The sequence below is a fragment of the Brienomyrus brachyistius genome, chromosome 1 (genome assembly GCF_023856365.1).
Source record: "Brienomyrus brachyistius isolate T26 chromosome 1, BBRACH_0.4, whole genome shotgun sequence".
Classification (NCBI taxonomy): domain Eukaryota; kingdom Metazoa; phylum Chordata; class Actinopteri; order Osteoglossiformes; family Mormyridae; genus Brienomyrus; species Brienomyrus brachyistius.
The window spans coordinates 23314720-23337440 of record NC_064533.1 but is presented as its reverse complement, the minus strand read 5'-3'; the positions used below and the strand labels follow the sequence as shown (position 1 = coordinate 23337440).

At 44.7% G+C, this 22721-nt stretch overlaps 1 protein-coding gene across 12 annotated transcripts in view; it reads right to left on the bottom strand.

Moving 5' to 3' along the window:
- LOC125744386 (receptor-type tyrosine-protein phosphatase mu-like) overlaps positions 1-22721 on the bottom strand; it is a 200150-nt gene that overhangs the window by 12317 nt on the left and 165112 nt on the right. For all 12 annotated transcript variants that reach the window (XM_049016138.1, XM_049016147.1, XM_049016183.1 and 9 more), the window contains 9 exons: positions 18553-18640; positions 17441-17517; positions 13036-13072; positions 9744-9841; positions 5494-5610; positions 4761-4915; positions 4112-4247; positions 2239-2388; positions 1540-1713 (listed from right to left, as the gene is read on the bottom strand). In XM_049016138.1, coding sequence (XP_048872095.1) covers positions 1540-1713; positions 2239-2388; positions 4112-4247; positions 4761-4915; positions 5494-5610; positions 9744-9841; positions 13036-13072; positions 17441-17517; positions 18553-18640 — 1032 coding nt within the window. The remainder of the gene's footprint in view (positions 1-1539; positions 1714-2238; positions 2389-4111; positions 4248-4760; positions 4916-5493; positions 5611-9743; positions 9842-13035; positions 13073-17440; positions 17518-18552; positions 18641-22721) is intronic.

Here is a 22721-nt window from a genome sequence, read left to right as displayed (position 1 = left end):
GCCTTTGGTGTTGTTCCCCACAAACAGCTCTTGCTTAAGCTCAAAGCTGCAGGGATTTTAGGAACTGTAGCAGCTTTGGTCGAAAACTGGTTAACTGACGGGAAGCAGCGAGTAGTTATTAGAGGCACAATGTCACAGTGGGCCTGAATTCATAGTGGGGTACCACAGGGTTCAATTTTAGGACCACTATCGTTACTAATTTAGGTTAATGATATTGGTGATGGTGGTGCAGTGCTTAGCACTGTTGCCTCACACCTCTGGGACCCAGGTTCAAGAGTCCGCCTGGGTTACATGTGTGCGGAGTTTGCATGTTCTCCCCATGTCGTCGTGGGGTTTCCTCCGGGTACTCCGGTTTCCCCCCACAGTCCAAAAACATGCTGAGGCTAATTGGAGTTGCTAAATTGCCCATAGGTGTGCATGTGTGAGTGAATGGTGTGTGAGTGTGCCCTGCGATGGGCTGGCCTCCCATCCAGGATTGTTCCCTGCCTCGTGCTCTGGACCCCCCACGACCCAGTAGGATAAGCGGTTTGGAAAATGGATGGATGGATGGATGGACGGATATTGACACCAATACATACAGTAAACTGGTTACATTTTCAGGCGACACCAAAGTGGGTGGTGTAGCAGATACTGATCTAGCAGCACAGGGGCTACAATGGGATCTTGATTTAATTAGCAACTGGGCTAATACCTGGCAGACGAAATTTAACATCGATATATTTAAGTTAATTCATGCAAGGAGCAGAAATATAAAGTACAGATATTTTATGGGTTCCATTGAAATAAAGGTAGCTGATTATGAGAAAGACCTCTTGTGTATGTTGATGCTTCCATGTCCCACTCTGGCCAGTGTGGGGTAGCAATTAAAAAGCCCAATAGGATGCTGGGTTACATCTCTAGGTGTGTGGCGTTTATATCAAGGGAGGTGATGCTACGATTATATAATTCCTTGCCTAAGACCCCACATAGAATATTGTGTGCAGGTTTGGTCACCATATCTTAAAAAGGACATTGCTGCCTTGGAAAGGGTACAACATAGGGCTACAAGAATGATTCCTGGTCTTAGAAGAATGTCTTATGAGGAGAGGTTAGCTGAGCTGAATCGGTTTAGCCTTGAGCAAAAGAAACTAAGGGGAGGCATAATCCAAGTATATAAGATTCTAATAGGTCTGGATGCAGTTAAGACAAATGGCTATTTCAATATTAGTTTAAATACTAAAACTCGCGGCCATAAGTGGAAATTAGCAGGAGAACATTTTAAAATGAATTTGAGAAAGCACTTCTTTACACAGTGTGTAGTTAGAGTATGGAATAGTCTTCCTGCTAGTGTAGCGCAAGCTAAAACCCTGGGTTACTTCAAATCAGAGATAGATAAGATTTTAACAACTCTGAGCTATTAGTGAAGTTCTCCCCAAACGAGCTTGATGGGCCGAATGACCTCCTCCCATTTGTAAATTTCTTATGTTCTTATGATTGGTGGGCGGGGCTAAGGGTTGGCCAGTGGGTGGGGTCATGGGGCCAATCAGCTGGACCACCTACATCCATAAGCGCGGCGTTGATGTAGTTGCTGCTTTCGCCGTCGATGGTGATGAGGAAGGGCAGGCAGCGGTCGGGCGGCAGCACGTCCATGCAGCGGTTCTTCTCGTGGTTGCGCGGGAGCAGGGCGATACTGCAGTCCTCCACCCGCAGCGTGGGGGTCACCATGTTCAGAGTCTGGGAGGGGAGGGAGGGGCTGCTGCTTAGCACTCTAACTGCTAACTGCTCATGCTTCTGCTCACTGACATAAAACAAACTCACTGCTTATAAACTACAGCAGACAGTATTTTTTTCCTGAAATTAAATCACAAAGTAGGCTGAATCTCCCAGTAATTAGAAGCAGAATCATGTTTTAGGTATGGAGAATTTTCTCTGGGGCGTCCTGCACGACAATCAAGAGCAATCAATATAATCCATTATGTACATAAATAAAATAATGCATCTAGTTCAGATAATGTACACAGAATAATTCGGTTTTTCCCAACACAGTCCTTGGAGACACCCAGACATTCCACATTTTTGGTCCTTCCCAGTTCCCAACACACCTGTAACGTAGTATTCGGTGTCGTTCATTGGCTAGGAGAGGGAGCAAAAATGTGGACTGTCTGGGGGTCACTTAGGACTGGGTTGGGAAACACTGGATTAATGCGTCAATCACACAAGGCGAGTGCCGACGGCTGGGGTTGAGAACTGCATGCTCACCCTGAACTCCTCCTTCATCTGGCTGGAGTTGGTCTGGGGGTCCAGGCGATTCATGTCGTAGTAGACGGAGCGGAGCTGAGAGGCAGGGATGGTGGTGTCTCCGCAGAGGCAGGCCTCCAGGATGGCGTCATGGATGAAGACGTACTGCTCCTGAGGGGGGGGGAAAGGGCCATGATATTCCTCACGCAGAAAATTAACAGATGTGAAAAGCAGGATTTTGGGTGTTCCCGAACAACCCTTTTGCCTATGGCCATTTCAAACAGACAGAGACCGGTCAGTACTACACACAGGGCAAAAAGAAATATGATAAAAGTGGTTCATTTAAGGATACTATTTCTGGAAAAAAGTTTAAAAATGGGACTTTATCCCATGTGCTACGCAAAAGGCATCATGCTGTCTGAAGGCCCCCGTCTTTGAAACAGGCTGTAATGTTGACATGTTGTAAACGGTGGACTAATTACAACCAAATCACAACCAAACTGTTTGAAGTGGCCTTGGATTTTCAGTTAGGAAACGATTTATATGTCTTGTGTGGATATGTAAACTGAGGTCAAATAAATGTGGGTAAGTCTAGCATACCAAATATAACAATAGAAAAAAAAAACACATTAGAAATCACCCCGTCTAAAATTCACATTTCAACGCAGGTATATATGAAATTAGTCTAAGCTAAAGGCCCAAAATTTTATTGTGATGCTGAAATCTGATTACCAACGTGTCCAATTTTAAAATAACAGCAACCCCCCCCCCCCCCCGCCCCTTCAGCCGAACGTAATAAATACGCGTAACGTATATGTATAGCATTGAATACTGCACTGTGATCCCAGCAGATGGATTACCATGTATATGGATGTTTGTGCTTTCCATTTTCAAGGCTATTAAAAAACTATAAACATTAAAAATTAAAGCTATGAAGTTATTCTCTAATAGCCCAAAGCCTATGAGCTAAGCTATTGTAAATATCTTTAACTTGTCACAGTTTTTCTTTTTTCCGGGAAGCTTAACGGCAACATTACTAACAATGTTTTTTTCTTTTTATTTTATTTGTTTGGAGGCAGTCCAAGCTTTGTAACCTGAGTATTTTTTGCGCGGGTTTCCCCTTTTAGTTACTAATCAGATTTCTTGCCTTGCGCGCCCAGCTTAGTTCCACCTCACACTTCATTACTGCGTGAGTCAGTACTGGTGACTCCTCGGCACGAGACCCCGGGGAGTGTGCTGTCTTCTCGTCGCCCATAATATCTGTCATTCGTTCAAGGAGACACCGCTGGGCGCTTGACATAAATCGCTTGCAAAGTGACATTTCCAGAAACGTCTCTCCTTGTCACTTGAAATTCCCTCTGACACCGGGGATTCTGGGTAAGCCTAACGTGACGTCACACACTTGAACCAGTAAGCTAGGCGGGCAAAGAGCGGCCATCGGATTTTTTACACTAAGGTGACACGATGGACAGTCACAGTTTAAAAGGGGTCATGGTGATGGGCTACGTTTGACGAAGACAGCTGGGCCCCAGTACAGACAGGGAAGACAGCAGCACCATTCACCACCACTCAAAGCATCTGCATAGGGCCCCAAAAATGAAGAATAAAAAAAAAAGTGGGGAAAACTAAACTAAAAAAACTAAAAGGAAAATAAAGGTGGTAAAAGAATGCTTGGGTTTTTTTAGAAACCATCTTCCATACCACAAATTTCAAGATAAACCAAAAACAAATTCAAAATACATTAGAAAAAACAGATAGCATTATGGATCAAAAGTCAGACCATTGAATGTCTGGCAATATGTTTCAACAAACAAGAAATCCTATTCCAAATTTGATGCAGATTCTATACCCATCGCCCCCGCTGTTTGCACAGTGGAACTTTCCAGTGCTCTACCTCTGTCTGGACCATATTGACTCTTCTGGAACGCAACTCCCGGACGCAGTTGTAGATGTCCACCACGCCCTCCCTTTCCGCCATGTCCAGCATGATGTCGATCACGATGAAGCAGCCTGTGCGTCCGGCACCAGCACTGAAAGGGTTAAGAAGCAAAGAGACACCGAGTTCTCAATACAACGGGTCAACAAGGGACATATTCTCTCAAGGTGTTTTTCAGAGGACACACTGGGTGTTTCTCAATATCAAGAATGTACATGAAGAATGTACTTGTGGTCTTGGCAAATCTGGTCTTGCTACCTTGCCTCCCAAGAATGAGCTTGGGACTCGGTGAATCATGGGATTGGTCTCATATGGCAAGGATGCAACCAATGTATCCAATGATATTTGGGGAACGGCAAGAACGACATCTGGGGATTTTATTATCTTCTGTACTTCAGTTCTTGAGTATTAGAACCGGTCTTTGGCAATGGAAGATGACGTAAAATGGGTATGCAAGAACACAAGTACCGTCAAGTACACATATTCAGAAATACCCACTATTTTTTACAAGACCCTGGTTTTCAAGTAGTCAAAGGACTATGTATAGATACTCAATGTTACAGAAGACACTCAGGAGTCTAGAACTAGGAAGGGGTTCCGCACGTACCTGCAGTGGACCACCATGGGCCCGGCGTTGGCGGGGCACTTCGATTTTACCCGACGGACGAAGCCGAGCAGCCCCGTGGCATGATACGGGACGCCATGGTCCGGCCAGCCGGTGAAGTGGAACTGCCGGATCTCTCTGATCTCGTGGGCTCCTCTCTGTAGGACACAGAAGAAGGCAGATGGTCCAATTCCATTTCCCACCCATTAGTGTCGGACAGTATAACTAGAATGGAGATACAGGCTTCTGCTGTCAGACTATTGATGTTTCTCATCGAAGATCCCATTTAATGTGCGATCAATTCATGGAGACTTATGAACAACCTCACAGACGTGAGGCCATGACTACTGTCAGAGATAGAGTTTAGTATAATTCAATTCATCAGTCAGAGACCCTGGTGAAAGATACAAACATCTCAAATTGGTGGAACATATACAGGTCTTATAGAGCCCAGGGGATTATGCAAGATGCTCAGCACAGAATTATATGTACAAACATGGACTTGTTCCTCTCTGACTCCATTACCAAATACAGGGATGATCAACCACAATTTATTAGAAGAAGTCAGGGATGAAAAATGGAGGGCTAGACTCAAAATATGATAACAAAGAGATATTGAAGGTTCCCTAAAGTGTGTAATATAAATAAGTAAACTAAGTCAAGAAGTTTAGCATTAAACACAAGGTAAGAGCCAAGGTGCTGTTCCTGCAGAGTGGACAACAATGGGGTGTCTCACCTTTTCCACGGCAAAGGTCCGGATAACATACTCGGACAGAAGCTGGGTCTCGATGAGCGTCACCTTCATGTCCCTGTAGATCTCAGTGTCGTCAGGCCAGTACTTACAGCACTTCACCTTCAAAAAGAGGGACAGCACCATCTATGGCCACAAGATCTCATCCAGCCACAAAGCACAGGTGATTCCATCTTTGGTAGCAAGAGCATCATTATGTTCTATAAATCGCCATCAACTGTTCTTCTCGCTGTGTAATAATCAATCAAAATACTCCCGGACAGTTAGAATAAGTTAGTGGTATCTACTGATTGGTATTCCAGGAATATAAATGAATTCCATTATGGCACCTGGATGTATTATAAAGCTCACACACATTCTCAGCTGGATGACGTGTGTAATCTTAGCCGCTGTCATAATTTGTTGATGATCGATGATGTGATCTATACTGACTATCCTTCTCCAGAATTCTCAATCATGTAAACTCCTTGCGCTAACGGACACGTCAGCCTTATTCGAGAAGAGTCATTCCCAGCTGGCGAGTTCAGATCCGTCCCCAGCTGAGAGTTTGCAAGACCTCTTCCTGTCCCCATGGGATATCTGCAGGTTGTCTGCTCTCTTCCCACAATCCAAAGGAAAACATATAGACCTGGTGCTTTTAAGCTGCTGTTTGTGTCCTGCATTGGGCTGGTGTCCCATTTTGGGAGCGCCCTCAATACTAATGCGGGTCACCCAAAGACAACAGCATCGCAGCATTTCACACATTAATTCTGCATATCTTTGTTTAACCAGCAGAACGTCACAGAAGGCCGATCAATGTAAACAACACGCCTGAGTCAATGCATCGACAAACAACACTTTTCTCATTAATACGCTTTGTCTTTCAGCGACAGAAAAGCACAAATAAGACAAATGAATGAATATGACCATACACAAAATAATGAGTATTAAAGTAAATATCAGTCATAATCTGTTACTTTTCAGTTTTTTATCGTTTTATCAATGAAACTTATTTTTGGAATATTGTGAACTTTTGAAACATCGATTGAGTGTAGAAATTTAATATGTGATGAAATGTACTTCTTCAGTATTTTATTGACCTCCTGTTATTTTTCGGCATTTCAGGAGTTCATCTTATCGTTTTTTTCCCGGAGTCTCCCTGTGTTCTCCATTCCTTACATTTTTCTCTCTCTATCCCTCTTTCCTCTCTAGTAATTTATTTATCACAAGTAATAGCTTTTAACTTACTGATGCAACAGCACATCATTTATACATGAACATAAATTTGAAAACTTTAAAAAATGTAACATATTTTTAAAAATATTATACACTGGACATTCTTTAAAATAGCTTAACATTTTATCTGTGTGCTGCCGCGTACATAAAACATACATACGTACCCTTACTGCCAACACGCATGCAGACAAAGTTAATGTGAACGCACAACATCTTTATGCTATGCACATAGCATACAGAGAGATTCATGGGCTGTCCTCAGCATTTCTGCCAATAATAGCCTTTGTGAACTTCACCCAGCAGAGTTCTGATGAGCTCAGAGGGAAACGTTTTGTTCTTTTGTAATGTGAATATTATTCTTCTGCACAATAGGTCAAAGTGCTTTCATTTTCTAGAAATGTCTGAAAGGACAAGAGGGTAACCCTTAAACAAGGCCAATGCCCATAAGCCTTCCTTTTTAATCTATTTATTTATTTATTTTCCCCTCTAAGAAAGAACCTGCGGCAAATAATGTATGATGAATTTTTCACAAGTTCAGATAAGCTTTTTCAATATTGCTTTCTACTCCGTTTCAAGAAATAAGTGTAAATAGTTTTCTCATTTAATAACTTTCGAGGTAATTCTCACATTAATTCTTTTTCATTCTCACATTTGCAACTCGTAAATGATTCCACATCTCTCCAGCCCTGCTCTTTTCTTCTTAACGCATGAGGAGTCAGGGGTCTTAAAAATCCTATTAGTGCAAAAAAGGGTCTTTGCAAAGGGAGCCTGACGACCTGTCTGCTGTCTGCATGCCCTGTTCCTGGCTGCAGATGAGATGCTGCACACGGTCTAATCCATTGCCGGCAAAAAAGAACGTGTCATTTTGGGCTCTGCTGCAGAATGTATTTTAAGAAGCTAAATCAGCCAAATTGACACCTTGGGAAAAAAAATCTTATTAGCTACATTTTCAAAAAAGCAATACAGAGGAACACAGATATTTTATTCGTCACATACGTGACCTTATTTATGGAAAAAATTGTTGTTCATTAGGCTTGAATCCATCAATATATGTTGTACTGTATATATATATATATATATATATTATTCAAGATTTTGATGGAAGTGTCAATGCAAAGGTAAACATGTATGAATCGTAATAAACTAGCTTTGGAAAACGAGCCAGTATCTAATATCTTTCTCCTTGCACAGTGCTAACACAGGTTAGCGGCATGCTAAGTGAGTGCCAGCCTGCTTTCTGATTATTAATGGCTAATTGTAGCCTTTTAAACAGTGAATGATCGTCCACAGAAAGTTTGAGTAAAGCATCCAGTGAGCCACATGTGATTTTTATCTTCATGTGGAACAGGCCAGCCTCACGAGTAAGCCGCTAGTTGAAATAGGCAGCTTATCAGAGGCATGGAAAGCCGAAGGGTTCGTGAGTGACCACAGATCGTCCCTCGACAGGCTGCATCACATGAGCCTTGAAGACAGATGTGGTAGAAAATGGCGCTGGGTGACACATATACAAATAAAGAGATTGATACAATGCAAACTCAAGCCTCTGACAGACAGTTTTAGGACCGCTGCGGAAAAGCTAAGCTCTGGATACTCAAGGGTTCAGATATACAGTAAAAAGAGCTACATTAGTACTCGTCCAGATAGTTACAGTGTTCGTTTGTCTACCTGCATGATTACAAACATGTCAGACAATTACCTTTACAGAATCTCCAAGCTTCCTCTCTTCAGCTTCCTCGAACGGCTTGTAACACGTAGAGAAATTAGCTTTTTAGGTGCCGAAGTAGAAAGACGTACAAGTGTCTGTGTATTTAAGGTAAAATGCACACTAGGATGCTTCTGTATATTATGATGAAATGCATTTAACTGAGATAGATGTGCAAGCAAAACAAAACGCATCATACACTGCATGACTCTCAAGTGTGTGAATAATTTTTTTGAATACGACTTCATCAAGCCTTGAAAATCTGGTCATTGACTATGTTTATATAAAAATAACAGAAAAACACAATCGAGTTTACAAATATTTAATAAATAATTTATTAAAAAAAAAAACATAGATACATAAATTATATTATAGCTAAACGTCAGTTAAACTTTAGCATAGAATAAATTTCCTTACTTAACAAGCCTGGTCTGTGACAATCCAAATTTCCACTAGACAGAATTTGCAGAAATGTCACAGGGATTTATCGCTCTGATCAGCTACACGTTCTATAAGTATGCTGCTTGACATCAAGACTGGATTGAGTACCCAGCGGGTCCCTTCCATGTCGGGTCCAGGCACCACTGCGGATCTCTGGCAAAATCAACTGCGCTAGCGAGACCTTTTCTAGAGTTCATTGGCTGAAGGGTTCGAGAGGCTGGCCCAGTGTGACAAACGGCAGCATTTCTGTTTGCTTTTCAGACTATAAAGACCATGGTCATGGACCACTGTGCTGCCCGTAGCTGGGGAGTGACTATCACACAGGGTGTGGATGGTGATGATGTGTTGAGAGAAAGAGAGGGTTATGTACTGTAGGATGGCCAGTACCTGTGCTACAAACAAAAAAGCCAGGAGTACAGTACCTCCCAGTGCTGAGAATCACAGTGCCAAATACCAGGCAGCCCTCTTAGGCTAACAGTATCATCCGCACTCCTAGCCAAATGACATCCGCATTTAGTTATTCTAAGTCAGCGAGAACCAGCATTTTTCTGTACTGAGCATAAAGGCACTAATTTCTTATTTGGACAAGCAACCTACCAAATCCATTAATTAAGAATCTTAATAGACTGTTAATCTTAACAGATCAGCGTAACCAGCAGGAATCGCTAACTTACAAAGGCTTTCATGCTGTAAATCCGACATATGTTGGCTTGTTGTGCTGTAATGCTAACTTGTGCTCTAGAGAAGAGCACCAGAGTAGCTCTAAATTTAAATCAATATCAGTCTTAAGAACAAAAAAAAGTGGAAATAAATAACAAGGTCGTGCTCAAGCAAGCATGTGCAAAATAGCATCCGGCTTTGATCATGGCGAACCTACCCTTCCAACTTCCACCAGGTTGGTCACCATGACGATGATCGCTGTGTTCTCCTGCCACACCATCCTCCAGAAGTCATAGACGGTCTCCTGCATGGGGCCTGGTGACAAAGGGCCGGCAGTTCAGGTAAATTTCTTTGCTTCTCATATTCAAGTAATCTTGGACAAAATGCTTTCACTACCGATTTATGAGTCATTTTGATGCTTAGTCTTATGTTAATTCCACAGCTGATGAAACGTTTCAATGGGCTGTCTTGGTATCAAGAAACTGAACATGAACAGATCAAATCAGTTAATTAATTAAAGGCATGACACCATACACACACACACACACACACACACACATGGAAACACACTCGAGATTTATCATGTTCAATGTTGACACTCATTTAATGGCTGCGAGAAACTTGACATCCTGCATTTTTAATAAATCCAATAAGATAAGCAACCAGGTCAGTCAGTACACATTTTCATATTAACATCCCTGGACTTAAGTACGTCTCACATTTAAGAGCGCGCTAAGCAACAATGGCGCATTGATGGGAAAGAAATTGCAAATTTAATTAATTCAAATGAGTATTATTTTTAATCAGTAGGCAAACTCAAAAACTGTGCTTGACAACCAAATTAACGTATGCAAATCCGAGTGCATTCTTGAGAGGCGATGTGCATTACCTAGAGCTGGGGAAAATGACATCCAGCAAAATCGTTCGGAGGCTTACATATTCATGTTCACACAAAACGCTTCTGCCCACCCCCATCTCTCTGCACTTTAAAAACCTAAGATCTCTCGGAAATGACACCACGTTCAGGTTCGCTCCTTAGGTAAGCAGTATATTTTTTTTCCAGCCCATTGAGATTGGTCTCTGCATGGCATGTGCTGCAGTCTCACTGGCAAAAAGTCTGTTGCGGTTATAATGCAGAAACAACCCCCCCACCACACACACAAATCTGAGCGTCCACACAGTCTCCCAGGTCCCCCTGATGCTGGTAGTTTTTCACCAATCATGGTATGTTCTGCCACAGAATCGGAGGGTTTCAGGGGGGTGTGATTTAAAAAAAAAAAACTTCTTTACATTACAGGGTAGAGACTGTAAAGACATTCAGACAATGCGATAAAACAAATATCCGGATTTTGGGCTGATAGGTGAGCGAATCGCCATCTCGGATATGTGACAGGATACCCCGAGAGGCCATGTGATGTGTAAGTGGTTACCGAGCGACTCCGTGTCACATGACTAGGGTGGCAGCCAATGCCTAATGTCCTGGGGTGCTCTGTCTTTGGGCAAAACAGGACAGCAGGAGATGACGTACAAAATAACTGGGAATGTCTGGAGCAGCTGCAGAAATGGAAAGCTTCATTCCAGGCGTTCTAAATGAGAGCAGAAGACGAGCCTGTCTGAGACGTGATCTCCAGCGGATTCAGAGTGGCCCACCGTTGACAACCTCAGCAACGGCATAGGAGGCGTGCTTGACTCCGTGGAGGGAGAGTCCTTCTCTTTCGGAGGCTGAATGTGACAGCTGCAGATCAATTGATTTCACCGCAATACAGTAATCAAACCATATATGCCGTTTTCCCGTCCTGTATGAATATTTCATGATTCTGTTTGTAACCACAGATGCACCAGCAAATTTTTTTCCCTCATACAATATTCTCTGGAAATATGCAGCCGTGGGGGTGGGGTGGGCTGGGGTGGTAAGAGTAGCATTTGCAGCCCTTAAACAGATTTTATGGACACCATACTGCGATAGACGTCTCTAGAAAGACACTGGACGTCCACAGCAGATTCGTCATCACTCCACCCTGCCGACTGTCAGCTAGGGAGGATGTGAGGTGTTAGTGCAGGGGCAGTGCGTGGGTGGAGAGGAAGTGAAAAAATATATAGCTTAATCGGTTGGCGTCATGTGACACTGTAGGGGACAGCCTCTGGCTGTGTATTTCTGCAGGAATGATGTTCTGAATCACCCCTCAGTATCCATCTTCCCTCTCGGGTTTATTTTTACTCCCTGGGGAATCCCTGTGATCACCAGTTTTGGTGGTAAACAGCACAACGGTGCAGTGAGGACCCCTCTGCCATTACGTACAGATAAAAAAACGCAAGCGGTGCACTGTCAGGCACCCGTATGCCTTCAGGACGTCTCCCTTTGATCTAGCAGCATTTCTGGGCTTTTAATGTTCTACCCCCGTCTACAGAGACAGGCCTCTTTGAAAGGTAAGGCCTAATTGGACGCTCCTCACAACAGACGCTTACTAGCTACCGACATTAGCTAAAGTGGTTCTCCAAGGATGCGCAGGCCGGTTCTGGGTTACTGTCGACTGTCGGGTAATCCTCGGCATATCCACGTCCACGGCGGAAAGGAAGGACGGAGCAAACAAAAACAACCATTGATGTGATATCAGATGAAAGGGGCCGTTCTCCTGTTTGTCCTTTTCCTGGCGTTTTATCTTCAGAGCCGATTTAAACCGTAGGAAGCCTCCTGCCAGACTGGCTCCAGCCATAGCAGGCATCGCTCTAATACACAGGTAATTATGCAACTCCCAGCTCCACTAAACCAGATTGTGAGTCTATTACAGACTGATTACATTTGCCTCCCTTTTAGCTGCACAGAGTTAGCAGCGTGCCCAGCGCTGCTACATGGGGGAAAAGGGCCACCGTGAATTTCAACACAATTAACCATCAATCAGACGTAACCCCGGGGGCTTCCGGGAGCGCTCCGCGCACCAGCATCTGTCGGCGAGATTAACCGAGTGACAAAATGCGCCGGGACACGCCGGCTAATCCGCTTATTTACAACTCTGCACTCCAGGTCGCGGAGCTGATTAACAGACCTAACCTGCTGCTTCAACAGAGTGGACTGGAGGCGAGGTGGGGGGGGGGGGGGGGGGCGCTGGTCCGCCCCCTGGACTTTTGCCACAACACCAGGCAGAATCCGTGGGCACAATTTCTAACATAAACATTACGCCCACCTGCAGCACACACCCGTACCCCAGAGCTATGCGTGACTAGAGCCTTCAATGAAGGGAACATGGTATTTACACGTATGAGCTGCACACCGGCACCTTTCAGCGTTAAAATGAAAAATGATAAAAATCAAATCTGTCTCATGAAAAGTGTATTGAATAGAGTGGGAGGTGGTCTGGTTGCTACAGACAGCAGAATCCGATAAGAGCAGGACAAAACTTTGAGAAGTCAGAGTGGGGAGGGACATTGATGTAAACTCGCTCAGATACGTATATTAATCTTCACAGACATGATCCTGCGGAGCAGAAAGTTAGAAGGTAAAGGAAACTTACCTTGCGTAGCGATGTAGTGGTTTGGTCTGTGGTAACCCTGAAAGATACAGTTGAGAGACAGATGGTAAGGTGAAAGATAGATGAATGGATCAAAAGACAAATCAAGTGAAACCTCTTCACAAAGGAGATGTGTTTGTTTGTGGTCTCTGCTGCTAATCCAAGCACCAAAAACACTTTAATTACACCCAAACCCAACACTCTTACCATAGATAAACTCTACAAATCCCTGCAAAAACTTCAGCAAGTCCATTCAGAGAATTGTCTTGTGTGTGATTATACAAATGGTAGTATGTCTTTTCACATTGCATGACTCGATTCAATGTTTCACTTCAACAATAAAAAATATTGTTATCACTATCAAATACATGATAAAGATTGCAGAATGTTGCTTTCTGTGGCTCAAATCGCAGACTTTGCTGGTCGCTGTCGTCTTATCCCCTCTGAATGCTAGTTTTTGAGGAGTCCCAGAAAAACGCATTGAATTGTTAAGACGTACATTGCATGGGAAAAGCATACACACACACACACACACACACACCTTCCACTTTTGTGAGTAATTCCCCCAAAACAGACTTATAAGCACTTATCTCTGCGTTAGGCTCAATCTCCCTGGGATTATGTTGATCCCTCAAATTTTATTTGTCAAGCATCCGGCAGCCCAGCGCAAGCTACGTGTGGAGAAATTCAACGCTAAAGCTCAATGGCTATTCCCACACGCAAAACTGCCCCATTGTCCCATTTGTCTTGCCTCTGCCTTATCTTAACCCTTTTTAATTTAACTCCACAGTAATTAATGTCTCCCAACCAAAATAAAGGAATGCGGGTAAAGGAAAGCTTCCTCTGCTCTGTTCCTCTGCGCTCCGTAAACTATTGAAATAATTTTTAATTTTTAATGACTTCTTTATCTGCCCAGTCCACATAAAGATTTGTTTATTTGTTAATGTGCAGACCGTGGACCACTTCTACAAAATAATGATCCACCAGGGGGAGCGTTGACAACAGCAAGGGCGTTTATAACCAGCGTAAATTTCCCGTCGGTGTCAACAGCATCTGAGTCTGACACCACCCATGCTGATTTCATGTACCTGTCCGTGTTTATTATCGCTGCTGAGTTATAAAACATAAATACATGTTCTGCACTGTTGCTCCGCTGGGGTTGTTCCAGGGAGCATTTCTCTTCCTGGCCTTCAGCCCAATGCTCACACCCCGCAGGTTCCAGAAGCCTGGCTTCTAGTACGCCAAGGACCTTAGCATTCGAAAACCAAAACCACCTCGCTCCCCCCACCAAGCCCCCTCCTCAACACACACACGGCCAATGAGTTCTGGCCCTGCATGAGCGACTCCCCCAACACTCCACTTCTTTCTGTTTATAAACAACATTTGGACTAGACTGGTCTTCCCGGGCCTCAGTAAGAAGGAGAGATTCTCCAGCAAACTCCAGACACACGGACCACGCAGACTCGCTCTCCGGATCGCAATGCGGCTCCTAAGTACGACATGTGCAGTGCGTCACATGCTCGGCTGCCCTGAGAGCCCCCGGGACCCCACCCGTGTGTTCTGATCGCTGGTGCTGCCTAAACAAAAGCCCCTGCCAAATAAATAAATCTCAGCCGCGGCGAATCTCGTGCTGTCCTGACTCCAAAAAGTAGGTTTACCTCCAGGCGCTAAGATGACGGTTAATTTATTATGAAGACCTGTGGGATACGGCAAGTGTTATTTTTGAAACATTCCATTAAGGGGCCAGGTACATTGCCGGAAAAAATAGCCCCTTTCCAAGTAAGGGCAGGGTGATGGAATTAGTCCGATTAAGCTACAGTAAATTTAACCTATTTTTATAATAACTGCGCTTAAGCCCACTAATGGTTAAAGCACACTTTAAATCCCAGCAAAACTAATCCCAGAACCATCCAGAAATTCATCAATATTTAATTCCTGTACAGAATTATAGTGTTGTCATACGTTTCACACCTATATTGAAATAAATATATAAAATGATTTACAATTTGGAGTTCTCGGTTCCAGAAAATCTGGAAATTTCTGCTCAGACATACACAGCTAACTAAACCACTCCACTATAAGGCATTAGCTTAATCTATACACTATCAGGCTGAAATATTTGTTTTCATAAAGGCAAATAGAGAACTGTTTGCTTGCTTGCTGAGCTAAAAGTTATTAATTATTCATAATTTTGGCAGCGACTCTGTTTATTACAAAAGAACAGGCAACGTTGAGATCCAGAACTCCCATCCATGCATCTTCTGTACCTGTATGTCATAGTCAGGTTCAGGTGGGAGTCCAGAGCCGAAGATCCCGAAGGCTACTGGAGCAAGGAGATCCAGAACACCCCACTGATAAAGATTTAGGCTTGAATAAGGCAAGAGTCCTTTTTAAACACGCTGGGTTTGTTTCTTCAGAGTGATACCTTGCATGCAGATGCAGATTTAAGACAGCAGGCAGTGGCAGGGGCAGCGAGGTGACACAGCTTATTAGTCTGGCATCATTCACTTGCTTCTGAGAAGCTGTCCTCAGCATGTAAATACACACAGACGCGCAGACAATATACCGGTTATTATACCTCCCAAGCAAAACAACTCAATTTTAACTGTATTTCTTTAGTGCAATGTTTCCTAATCCGGTTCTTGGCATCTCACAGTAATACCATGGTTTGACTCTCATGGTCTGAGCTCCCTGCCAGACAGTCCACATTTTTGCTGCCTCCCAGCTCCATGTTTCCCAATCCGATCCTTGGAGACCCACAGACGGTCCATGTTTTTGCTCCCTCTGAGCTCCCTGCCAGGCAGTACATATTTTTGCCCCCCCCACCCCCCCGGCTCCTGTGGACGGTCTGCACGTCCCCAAGGACTAGATTGAAAAACACTGCTTTAGCGTTTGTCCGCTGCTGGGGATGCAGGATGCTTGAGAGAACTTTTAAATTAGTATATGAAAAGCAGGATTAAAATGGAGCATATTACGTAATTGCCACACTCGGCATGAATTCAGGCCTTAACGTGAGTAACACAGATTCATGTCCCTCTGCGGCCAGCGGCCGCACACGCATGTGGCTAAGGGGGCCACCATAGCATAGTCGCTGTAATGTTTACCGCCATGCTGGCATTTGATGAGGCTCTGGTCTGTTCATTTTCCAGATTTCCGAGAATCGAGACATCCAGCCCGTCATTTTAGATGTGAGTCGTTTAAGGACAGCGCTATGATTCGCTGCGGACGTGTTTCTGTTTACTGCCGATTTCGTGGTGGCACTTTTGGGGGGGGTGGAGTGCTGTAGAGAGGGGTGTGGTGGCTCTGTTCATTTTGTATTCATAAATATGCAACAGGCTGCAAGGGAGAGCAGCGCTGCACCAGGCAGAGGGGACGGAAATAACATTTACGTTCTCGACGGCGTCGGCGGGAAGCGAGCGCAAACAGCTGCCGGATCCGCTCGGGCGAGCTCCCAGTGCAGGGGCACCGACCCATGGCGACAAGCCCCACACCCAGGGGGCTGCTCTGGGACTTGGTGCCGCTCCATCCGAAGGAGCTGTATTGCTTCCCAAGTCGATACTTCCCAGTTAGCGCCAGCTGCCTGTCGCATGGAATTGCTGTCAGGTTCCTCCACTGCATGTTTTTTTAGTTATAAGCAAGTGCATGTGAGTATGCAACACCCTCATTTTCCTACTAATGCCTTATCCCATCCCACAGTGCATCTACAATCCGCTCTGCTCGCATCCTTGTAATTTCCCCGTGGATTTCTCAGAGCACCTCCGCCGCGTAGCTAGCAGGAGATGCCTCCTCGACCCCGAATCGACGGGCCCTCGGTGGGAGGCAGAATCGCCGCAGCATTGCGTCTGGCAAGGCCCCCCCCCCCCCCATCTCCCCATTTGTCGCTATGATCTGCTAGCCAGCTGAAACGTTGTGATGGCCACGCGCAGGAAAATTCTGCACCATGAGAGACCACATCATGTTCAAACGGAGAAGATGAGGCACACAAGGCACCTGTTCCCAAGCCTGAAATAACCATGTGTGTTTGGTCGTTTCAGAACCACCCACAACTGTTTATAGGCCAAATGTATGACCATTCTATTATGCTTAGCATCGTTTTAGACTGTTTGCTATTCAGAATTCCCTCCATTTGTAAACAAGACTATTGTTCTGATGGGGGATGGATGCAGGCTTCAAAGTGGCACACGAATAGACTGTCTGCTATTGCTGGAGCACCCAACCGCTAAACAGCGCTGTCTGTCTGGGGGTGAGGAGAATCAAAGTCAGATTTGCTGACATGCCGTCTGGATCGATGGTGTTTCTCTGTAGGTTTAAGGAGGCAAATCGGGGGAGGATGGGGGGTGATCATGTGTACGTTTGCGTTGATGACCTTTGCACACCCAAGCCACACCCGGCCAGTGTTTGTACTTACGTCAACATAATTTGCATTGATGTAATCCGAGTTCTGCTCTCCTTCGAGGGCCTGGAGCCTGACTCGGGAATGGTCGTCTGGAAAGGGAGACAAGCGGGGGAAGAAAACAGATGGTGAATGCTGGAAAACGAAAGAGAGACAGAAATCCACAGAGAGTTGGAATCTCTAATCCCTAAAACATACACTAATGGATACAGACTATCACACTGTTTATTTATTGACATAGTGTTGAATTCTGTCCTATGAAGTAAAGCCAAAATTAGTTTAAAATAATAAAGTTTTTAATGAGTACTTATATGGTCAGGGTGGGTTTCAGATTATTAATAAAACCATTGTCATTAACGTTGTTTTTAAGCTAATCTAAATCTCAATGGTCAACAAAGTCAGCACCATTAAGTTAAAATATTTCATGACAACGGTGTTAATTAAATCTTCCAAGATCAATATTTTTTAATTATCAGTGTAAATTTGCATCCCTCTTTCAAGTGAGGTCATTAAAAAATAGAGTCATAGAGACTCCTTCTTTTGATGTTGCGTTTTATCTTTCCTCTGCATAATGATCAGAGCGCAACGTGAACAGATTATTTCATTATTACATGGGGACCTCTGTGGGATCTGTCCCACAGAAGAAAAGTTTGATGTGTGGCCACCTCGAGTTCTGTGAGCCCTGGAATCTAACGCAGGCCCTGCACAAAACCACAGTGGAGACAGAAGTGTGTTGGGGGGGAGGACATTGCCACCTGCTGGAGGGGAAATGGACCAGCTTGGGTGGAATGTGAGAAGTGGAGTCCACAGCAACCGGGTCAATGATAAGGACTGCCTCATCTTCATAATTGCCAGGGATATTTATGAAAATAAGAGATGCGAGCGCATGCAAACAAGCATGTAGGTTTGAGAGGAGACCACAGCTCTGGGCCCAAATTTTCGAAAGGAATGTCATTGAAATGATAATTGGAACTCTCCACAAACACCCAAGGGAAACAGATGCGCTTGTACAGAAACACCTGATGGAATTAATAACATTCAATGGTTGTTATGGAACTGAGCAATGAGCCGCATTAGCGAGGGGCCGGGAGGGGCATGGGGGGGCCGATGGGGCTATCGGTACACACATGCAATGATGTTCCCGTATCGGTTCTTCATCCGGTTCTCGTCCTTCTTTGCTGAATCCCATGGTGCCGACTGTCCTTCGAAGAAGCTCTGTCCAGCAGGGAGAAAAGAGAACAGAATTGGGAGGGAGAGAGTGAGAGGGTGGCTAGACCAGTCGGCATCCTTGAGAGGTGCCTGAAGGGACATAGGCCCTGATGGTTTGAAGGGGGCAAACGTCATGGGGGGGGGGGATGTATCCGAATCATTAAGAGGTATCAAATGGCGGGAGAACGGCTTCCTCCGAGTCAAGTCAGGATGGGGGCCCCATTAAGATGCCAAGGCTAACCCTTAGGTGCTGACACAAAGCGAACTGCCCCCCCCACCCCATGACTCAAGGAAAATGTATTCTATCTGTGGACAGATCAAAACCATTTCCTACACCCTCATACAATATTAATCATGCGTGCCGACTTTGCCCGTTATCCCTCAAACAGAGCTCAATTAGCGCTAATTATGAAAATAAACCTCAACCGGGGAAGCTACTGAGGATTTGGTGGTTTAGTGATTCTCCGGAAGCGGAGATACAGCAGGCGGGGTCTCTGTACGCAGCCGCTCGCTCTACTTATCAGATAATGAAGCATGATACCGCCTTACAGAGTTCAGGCAGCATCTCCTGCTGTTTCCTCAGAAAGTCAACGTTGTCTATAGTAGTATTTCCCGATCTGGTCCTTGGAGACCCACAGACAGCCCATGATTTTGCTCCTATCGGGAGCTTGGAGGGAGCAAAAACGCGGGTCGGCTGTGGGTCCATGAGGACCGGATTGGGAAACACTAATCTATGGCATCGCTAAATCAGAGTCTCTTCTTCTGAACTGTGCCTTTACTTCTAGCTGAAGGAAAAGACTAGGAGCCAATCTGAGCCTCAGAAAATCTCACAGGCCATGCCAGTCAGCTGGCTTCTCGCTGAAGGGTCTTTGAGAGGCATGGTACTCTGGGACGTCAGCATTCCGTGCTGCCACAGCACTGACTCAAAAGAAGGGAACAGAACTTTCCAGTACTCTGGATAACAGATATAACTGGGGGGCGTACAAAACAAAAAAAATATTTAACACAAAGATTATCCCTGAAGAGGAGGCCTTTAGGAGTGCAAACGTGGATCCTTAATGTATTGAAGAATCTTTTTATCCTGGAGATATTGAGAATCAGTCTTTATAACGTCAATCCATCGCCCTTTCTGGGAGAGGATACAAATGCACCACGCAGACAGATTACAAAACACTAGACGACCTCCTCACATGACCTTCTCCACACCCACCATAATTCATGAACCCACTGTAGCACAGAAAGGGATTGGTGTGAACTCTGAACGGCGTTCGTGTTCTTCGACGCCTCTGCCTTGCGGCATGCCTGAAGCTGAACGGGGAGCGTTCTGACTTGCTAGTGAAGCGTGCCGAGAGTACCACTCCCGCCGGTTCCCATGCTTCGCAACGACATGGCGATTCTCCTCATACTGTATGACCTGCGAACTGCTGCAGGACCACATGTGACAGGCCCACAACTCCTCGTGCGTTTCTCTTGACATCAGCTAATGATGTGTAAACACACAAAAAATAAAGCGACACTGGGAATTAGCATATAGAGCCAATACTCCGAACATTTTGAGAAACAGATTTTCTTGTCAGGACTAAATTAGATCTGACTTCCTCTTAAATTAATATCCTGCCCTTATTTGCATGAGATAAAATAAGCACAATATTCCGACTGTTTTTCTGTGATTCGATGCTCTTTTTTATCTGACTCCTATCTGGAGCACAAATTTTAAGTTTGCTAATTTCATGGGCTACCAAGGCAATGAAATGAATGCAAAAGCGACGAAGAATGCTATCGGCTCTTCTCACCCTGCGTGTTTCTTAAAAGCTCTCAGATTAGACTGGACTTGCATATAAACACACTCCTTCCATACTTCACTTTACCCCACATGGACATATGCTGATACCACTTTAAATAAATAACAGTAAATATTTACAGGCCGCCGTAACGATGATGAAAAACATTTAGATATACAGGCAGCCGGTTATTCTACCCCGTGTGCTGTTTTATTGACGGCATAATCGCTGACATCCTTCACTCGGGATGAAGAGGTTGAAGCCATATATGGAGTTATTTGCCTTGGCGAAAGGCAGACTTTTCACGTTTGTCGGTGACAACATGCAGGCAAGAGAGACAGAGCAGTCAGGGCGTATCGGTAGTGCAGAGGATGATCCCAATCAACTGACTTCATCTAGTCAGGATTTCGCCATTTCCAGTTCCCGTCATGATGACGCACTCTCTGTGGCACTCTCCTGCACCTTCCCAACACAGCACTAAACAGTCCAACAGCTACATTAGCAAATACACTTTATTCTGTTTCCGCTGGTAAATCTTACGTTAATATCTCAGGTACGGTGCAAAGAACCATTAGCCATCAAGTGAAGATACATGTAATTTCAGTTGTCTCTGCATTAGCTTTAAACAACATGGCACCGTAAATATGGGAGTCACTCCTGAAGTAGCAGGAGGAGGGAAGTAAATGCTACATAGCTAAGAAATGCTACATAGCTAAGAAATGCTACATAGCTAAAAGGATGCTTGAGGCATTTACTGGGGCTGCAGCTTGACACCTGTAATGAGTTTCTGGGTGGGATGTGGCCGCTCTGGGACCCCGAGAGAGGAACTTAACTCAATGAAGAACAGCAAGATCTTCCTCTGTCCTCCCACTGGCAGGAGAACCTACAGTGGCAGAGGCCAGGATGCACACTTTGACAAAGCCCCCAGAAATCTACATAAGGTCTACTTAAAGTCATATTCATTTGTTTGTTGTTCCACTGAACAGAGAACACGGACTATTTCTAGCTTTTCACAGAAACCGCCAAGCGGGACGCTTCAGATGCATGAGTCAAAACAGATGCAAGCGCAAGCGGACGGCGCCTTGCTGACAGCCCGCCGCCACTCCTGATGAGCACTACTCGGCTGTAACGCGACTGCCTTTCAGTCTAAACCCATGTGACTTTGCCTTCAAAATGGCAGGAGGAAGGAAAACGGAACTGGCAGAACTTTAAAAATGCACTTCCACATGTTTAACCCCGGTGCAGTGGAGCTGAGTAGTCGACGTTGCCCTGCCTGTCATCCTTTGGCCCTTCTGAAAGCAGGGGCTCCTCTCCGAATAACACTCAAAAAGCTCGTTCTTGCAATTACTGACGTGTCGGGTAACTGATCTGAGCACAGTTATGACACCGAAAACAAACCGATAAGAGCTTTCATATCCGGAAGAAGAGACATGTTGAAGCTCCCAGACGTGGCTTCAGCTCCAGCCAAATCCTTGTGGCAAAGCTGCTACAGTAGGTGTCCATTAGCTCGTGCTCCGGAAGCGTTCCTGCCCTCGTCATCGCGTCCCAGCAAAGTACACACCTCAGGAGAGGCACAGGGAAACAGAAGCATGATGAGACCAGAGCAAACCGAACTTGATGATAAAGCTGGATGTGGGAGGATTCCTATACCAAGCAGCCGTGCTTAACGGAAAATGTCCAGCAATGGCGTCTAAGATCCCGAAAAGCAAAACTCCTGGTGGGATATTAGCTACTCAGTCGCAATCGACGCCATCTGAATGACGGGAGAGTTGGGCAGACAGCTGAAATTTTTACAACTCGCACGTGTAAATGACTCTTAATGTCTGCGCCTTACATCTGTCAGGCCGCGCGGCAGAATGACTGTGAAGGACGTGCGGTGACATCACATCGCGCTTAATTATCCGAGTGCTGCAGACATTATGGCTGTGATACCCTTGGGCTGTTCTCTCACAGTTCTGCATGGTGATACAGGATGAGAGAAAACACAGAAAAATCTAGAAGATAATTTGCTTTTTTTTTAAATCCACAAATGGAGGCATGTTGGCAAATTGAAGTAGAGGTTTATTGTGTTAAAAAATAATATTAAAGGGCTGAGATTAAAGGCTGAGAGGCTGTAGGAGAATGATATATTTGCTGTAATTATTTTCTGTATTTTTTCTGTTACATTTCACAGAATATGTACCACTGATAAGCTGACAGAGAGTACTGTGGCAAGTGCTGTCAACTTCCGCAAAATGGGAAAAGCAGATTTGCTTCACGCTGGTATAACGGTGCTGAATCCCTACCTGAAAGATGGGGCTTCATCT